The following is a 6,812-nucleotide window of genomic DNA, read 5'->3' as shown; positions in this document are numbered from 1 at the left end:
AATGATAAGGCTATCGTATGGTTGGACAGTGTATAAGATCCGATGAGGTATAGTGTGCGTTTCAGAGTAAGAAAACCTGTTCATCATAGTATTAAAGCTGTTATATAGTATTTGATCACAATAGGTGCAGGTACAATCTTAGATTTAAAAAAAATCGCGAACAATCATAATACTCTATTGTGACAAGTTTTTCAAATACTCCATTTTATGTCATCACCTTCTGTGGAAGATGTTCTCTGTACCGTCACGGCATAGTCTCCTATCCCTGACTCCGGATCTCTGTAGCCGTCCCAGTTGGCGGACACGGTGGAAGGTTCGGACGAGAACTCCAGGTCTGAGTCCGGCTCCAAACCGTCTCGTAATGTGCCTTCCACGGGTGGCGTGGCGTCAAACAGGACTTTAAAAAGGATTAAACAATAAATGGTTTTTAAAAGTACTAGATTAGCTGGTTAAGTGAACTAGGTGGTTACAGGCAGGACAACTGAGGTTAGCTTCAGGAGAGACGTTGCTGTATTCTGGACATACAGAGGATGGAGCCTCCCACTCAGAGGGTGTGGCCTTCATGCTGGCGCCAGAGGCACAACGAGCACTCATCGGCTGGGAACCGGTCTCTTCACGCATCATTACAGCTAAGTTTGCTACAAAGAAAAGCAACATCAACCTACATGTCATACAATGCTATGCCCCACTAACGATGCTGAGGAAGAGAAGAAAGATGCTTTCTACCAGCAGTTACAGGCAGTACTAGACAGGAGGAGGAATAAAGACATCACAATACTTATGGGAGATCTTAATGCCAAGATTGGTTCGGACAACACAGGTCATGAGGAGGTTATGGGAAAGGAAGGACTTGGTAAGATGAATGAGAATGGGGAAAGGTTTACAGACCTGTGTTCACTCAACCAACTGGTGATCGGAGGGAGTATCTTCATGCACAAAAGAATACACAAAGCCACATGGAGGTCCCCGGACCACATCACAGAGAACCAGATCGACCACATGTGTATTAGCCAGAAGTTCAGACGACTGTGGAGCGATGTAAGGGTGATGAGGGGGGCAGACGTATCATCAGACCACCACCTTCTTGTAATGTCTCTACGTCTGAGGCTGAAGAAGTACTCCACCACCACCAACTCCCGTAGGAAGTACAACGTGGGTCTGTGTATGGACAAGGATATCCAGACATCGTTCAAACTCACCCTCTCAAACAGGTTCCAGGCACTACAAGAAGTGTTTAAAGAGGAAGATCCAGACATAGAGAACCAGTGGCAACAGATCAAGGAAGGTTACCTTGTCACATGTGAGGACATCTTGGGCAGGAAGAAACAGCATCACAAGGAGTGGATCTCCTTCAACACCCTGCAGAAGCTGGATTAGAGGAAGCAAAAGAAAGCAGAGTTGAACACAAGCCGGACAAGATCTGAGAAGAGAAAGGCACAGGAAGCATACACAGTTGCTGATAAAGACGTTAAAAAGAGCATAAAGAAGGATAAAAGGGACCACTTTGACAGCCTAGCGAAACAGGCAGAGGAAGCAGCAGGAAAGGGAAACCTAAGGGACCTGTACATGGTGACAAGGAAACTGGCCGGCAAGTTTCAGCAAAGTGACAAACCAGTAAAAGACAAGCAGGGTAACCCACTCACAACAACAGAGGAACAACTAAAGAGATGGGCAGAACACTTTGGTGAGCTCCTGAACAGACCAGCCCCTGAAGCACCACCAGACATCCCGCCTGCAGATGCCGAGCTGCCGATAAATACAGGGAAACCAACAAAGACAGAGATTAAGAAGGCCATCATGTCTCTCAGGAATGGAAAGTCAGCAGGCCCAGATGACATACCAGCAGAAGCCCTTAAGGCAGACGTAGGAAGCTCAACCAACATTCTGCACAGTCTCTTTAGTAGGATATGGGAGGAGGAACACAGGATTGGAGGGAAGGCGCCCTGATAAAACTACCAAAGAAAGGAGACCTAGGGAACTGCAACAACTACAGAGGAATTATGCTTCTTTCAGTCCCAGGTAAAGTCTTTAACAGAATTCTCTTAGAGAGAATGAGGGAAGCAGTGGATGCCAAACTACGCGACGAGCAGGCAGGTTTCCGCAAAAACAGATCCTGTGCCGACCAAATCGCCACCCTACGTATCATCATAGAGCAATCACTGGAGTGGAACTCGCCTCTCTACATAAATTTTATTGACTACGAAAAAGCCTTTGATAGCATAGATAGAAACACTCTGTGGAAGATCCTACGACACTACGGAATACCAGAGAAGATCATATCCCTCATCCAGAGTACTTATAAGGATATGAGTTGCAGGGTACTTCATGCAGGACAGCTGTCAGAGAGCTTTGAGGTTACAACTGGAGTTCGACAAGGCTGTCTACTCTCACCCTTCCTCTTCCTCCTAGTGATCGACTGGATCATGAAGACCACCACTACAGGAAGGAGAAATGGTATCCAGTGGACACTCTGGTCACAGCTTGAGGACTTGGATTTTGCGGACGACTTGGCCCTACTCTCGCACAACCACAGGCAGATGCAGGACAAGACCACCACCCTGGACACAACTTCAAACAGTACGGGACTCAGAATCAGTAAAAAGAAGACGGAGGTGATGAGGATCAACACCACCAGCAACACACCTGTTACAATAGGAGGAGTACCAGTCAAGGAAGCCGAGTCCTTTGTTTACCTGGGAAGTGTAGTAGACCAACAAGGAGGTACTGACAGGGATGTTACATCTAGGATCGGCAAAGCCAGGGCAGCCTTTGTTATGCTTAGGAACATTTGGGCAGCTAGAGGGATCCGCATAGCCACTAAACTCCGTATCTTTAACTCAAACGTCAAATCTGTCCTGTTTTACGGTTCTGAGACCTAGAGGACAACAAAGGCAACGCAGCATAGGATACAAACTTTTATCAACACGTGTCTCAGAAGAATTTACAAGATCAGGTGGACAGATAGGATCTCCAACATTGAACTGTGGGATAGAGCAGGGCAAAAAAACAGCTGAAACACAGATCCTTCAAAGGAAGTGGGGCTGGATAGGACACACCTTGAGGAAACCACCATCCAGTATCACACACCAGGCCCTAACCTGGAACCCACAGGGAAAAAGAAAGAGAGGAAGGCCCAGAAATAGTTGGAGAAGAGACACTGAGGAGGAGATGAGGAGAATAGCGAACAGCTGGGAGGACCTGAGGAAGACAGCCCAGAGGCGGGTGAAGTGGAGAGCCATCGTCGGTGGCCTATGCTCTGGCAGGAGCGAAGGGCCTAAGTAAAGTAAGTAGACTAGCTGGTTGGATGGCGTGATTGCGATGAGGATGTTTGAGTCAAATATTCGTCACCTTAATGACTTGAATTGGAATAATACCAATAAGACTGGACTGCACAGTTGTAATGTATCTTTAAGTTTCTAACGGAAAGTACACATTTTAAAATTAGTTTATTAGTGGTTACGTGCGGTAAATTGTGTCAATTCCTGTTTCATTCGACCATTCTATCTCTTCTGAAATTATTATTTTTTGTTTCGTGTGGTAAAGTATCCTGTAATCAACCATAGAACAAAAATGATACTCAGCACAAAACTAACAAACAAACAAATAACTGTTAAAGTATTCATATTGATAAACATTGTTATGTTAAAATGTTGAATGTTGAAATGTGTGGAATGGTATTTGGTCACAGTTTAATAATATGCAAATAAATGACTTGAAGCATATACCTCCATCTGACGACCTTGAGATGTTCAGGTGGTCGTGCCCGTTGTTTACTGCCGACAGTATGGAGTAGTACGTGGTGTTGTGGACCAGTTGTACGTCTGCGCATGCCTGAGACGCCGTGTGAGGGTACTCAGTCAGAGGGACCATGTCGTCTGTTCCAGGTACCGTGCCCACTCCCCACAGGTAATGACCTGGTTATTCAACAGGAAATATCACATGTATTTACAGACGCACATATGTTATGACTTTGTTGTAATAAAGGTATGTAAGACTATAGCGAGCACTTTTCTCCGACTAATTTACTATCAAACCAGAGTGAAGGAAGTACTATGAGCAACCAAAGCTCGACCAAAGTTAAGGAAGTACTATCAAACCACTTTTCAATGTCAATATGTACTTCATCCAGCATTTTTTATTCCCTCAGTTACCTTAGGTATTACTTCAAAACATAACAACCAACCAAACAAACAAATGTAGAAGAGTAATGCGAATGTGATCATTTAGAATGAAGTATCCTTATTACTTGTTGGCTTAAGGGATTCCTAGCCCTCGAAACTTGGGCAGTTCTTCTCAAAACCAGGAGGCGTTTCAAGTGAGAATTGATGATTACTACGAAAATCACTTAAATAGCAGCTCATAATTCTCTGTTACTATGGAAACCAATCATCACAGCCTCCATTCCACCGCCGCCTATAGTAACACTTTACTTCTCAATCTGACAATAATTTGTTCATATATATACACACGAACACAGTGTTATGTGCATGCATGCATAAATCAACATTCGGTGTTCCGAATGTCCTCTGAATTGTTGGCCATTGATCTTCTAGTGGCCCGACCGGTGGCAGTTGGAGGTGTGATAGATAAGAAATTTAGTCAAGCTAATAATTAAAATGTAGCTTACTCAGACCACTCTCCTCGTCATGAAAGTCCTTCCAGTTTGCACATATCGTGTTGGGGTCAGAGGTGAAGTTCAGGTCATGTCCATGAACGCTGCCGTCATACAGGACCCCGGCAATGGGTGGTGACGTATCAACCAGTACAGGTCGGTCTGCATGGCCGGTCTCTCTCAGATCAACTGTCAACAATACATCAGATACTATAATTTCTAAATCACTGTATGTAGTTATGGTTCATGGCATCTGTTTGCTATTACAAAACCAAGACAAGCGGCTCGCCCTTTTGAAAAATCTTTGCAACAACTTACTTTGCCAATATAAATACAATTATACCCCCATCACATCGATCTAAGACATTTGCTTTCGCTACCTTCTTTGCACATTCAGTAATCTCTACTCTAACTGCCGATACTGTTCCTGACCTCTTCCCTTCCCCCAAGTTGACGATACACCACTCCACTCCAGGCCAGGCTACTGCATCAACCAAAAATTCCTTTACGAAAATGCATTTATTTAATTTAGTACAGTAACTGTATCATCACTTTGTGCCCCTAGGTTACATCGTGGATAGAATTAGCATTAGGAGATGAGCGCTAAAACTTTTAGCTAAACATTGTCGCCATGATAATGGTCACTGCATACATTGCGGCCAAATAAACTTTGCAGTTCTAACATTTCACCTTAGAAAAGCAAACCAAATCCAACCTTTCTTTATTCTAACATTTAAACAAAACAATATATAGTGGTGACGCACTCAAGCGAAATAGCTTATATTGAGGACACCACTGGACATAAAATAACAATTACAACACAGGACAAAAATATAATTTAAGGAACAGAAGGAGACATTTATGGTGATGATATCTGAATACACTATAAATTAGTGAACTGTGTATTACTGTGCGAGAATTTGAGTGACATGTATACAGTAGCACTTATCTACCAGATACCTTGTTTAAACATGAGCACTGGATGATGAATATGAGATCATACCGTTGTTAATAGCCCTAACTTTGACCCATGCAGGTATCCCATCAGGTATGTGGAAGTTGACAGACGTGTGAGTTGTGTTGCCATGACGATACCAGTCCATCATGTGTACGTCACGCTTGCTCCGTCCGAGCCCAAAGTCAATCTCCCGGATGTCGGAAAGGGGATCACTATTTATATCCAAATATAGCAATGGATTAAACTCACGGCGTTCAGATTCTAAGTCTAACCAAAAACAGGAGACCACTTTATATTATTTTACTACATTTTATCTGGAATTTATTTATTTATTGATCTTAAAAACGGTTGGGTGGTACCTTCAGTTTAGGACAACCGATTTCCAAGGTAGCCCAACATAAGACAGAAGAAGATACAAAGGGCATACATATGAAGACAATCAATTACTTAAACATGGAGATAATAAATAATATGAACAAAGAGTACAAGTAGTCAAAAGTAGTGGAATACTTTACGTTATTCATAAAGTCTTTGATAAATTAAGTTGTGTACCTGACGTTATACTCGGCTGAAATGGTAAAGTCTTTTTCGTCATACTGCACACTGTGGACGTGATGCACGAATGGCGGTGTGTTGTCTATAATGTAGGGCGTGGTGTGACACACTGTCGTTGCCATGGCACCGCCGAACTCAACATTGTTGATTGCCCGAACTGTGATATGATACACTCCGTCTAAATGGAAGATACGATCGGTATGTTATTAATTATGAGCCTTTGTTTCGTCGATGAAGGTTAGACATCCAGGTAATACGATACGCCAAAAAACAGTTACTCAAGCAACTGGATATGATTTTGAAAACGTCAGATGTTTCAGCTAGTATCCACTAGCTTTCGTCAGTGACTGAGAGACCAGAGGGGAAAGCAGGTTTATAAGTACAACCTGTTGATTGATATGCAAATAAAGTGAAGACAAATTTTTGGAAGTCGAAAAAGGAACAAAAGTCAGACAAGTCAAGACAAAATGATGCAAATTAGTCTGAAAGCTCCTGTTATACAGAACAGGAGCTTAAGTGTTGTCTGTTCTCGGGGCTGGGAGTGCCAAATCCCAAGTGCCGGAAAGATCGACTCGTAGCCCCCCTTCCCTGTTGAGGGTGGGGTTGTACATTCTTTCATATATTGCCTCTTTAACACCCCGTTCCCACCAGCGTGTTTCGCGGTCTAAGATATCCGTGGACTCGAGT

At 43.3% G+C, this 6,812-nt stretch overlaps 1 protein-coding gene across 1 annotated transcript in view; it reads right to left on the bottom strand.

The window, feature by feature from the left end:
- The window catches only part of LOC109476464, a 105,783-nt gene that overhangs the window by 41,163 nt on the left and 57,808 nt on the right, over positions 1-6,812 (bottom strand). The window contains 5 exon segments of the mRNA XM_019777398.1: positions 218-397; positions 3,726-3,914; positions 4,628-4,801; positions 5,616-5,782; positions 6,123-6,303. Of these exon segments, the coding sequence (XP_019632957.1) occupies positions 218-397; positions 3,726-3,914; positions 4,628-4,801; positions 5,616-5,782; positions 6,123-6,303 (891 nt within the window).

Source organism: Branchiostoma belcheri, unplaced genomic scaffold (assembly GCF_001625305.1).
Source record: "Branchiostoma belcheri isolate BF01 breed outbred unplaced genomic scaffold, Haploidv18h27 scaffold38, whole genome shotgun sequence".
Classification (NCBI taxonomy): Eukaryota; Metazoa; Chordata; class Leptocardii; order Amphioxiformes; family Branchiostomatidae; genus Branchiostoma; species Branchiostoma belcheri.
This window is presented reverse-complemented; position numbering and strand designations above follow the sequence as displayed.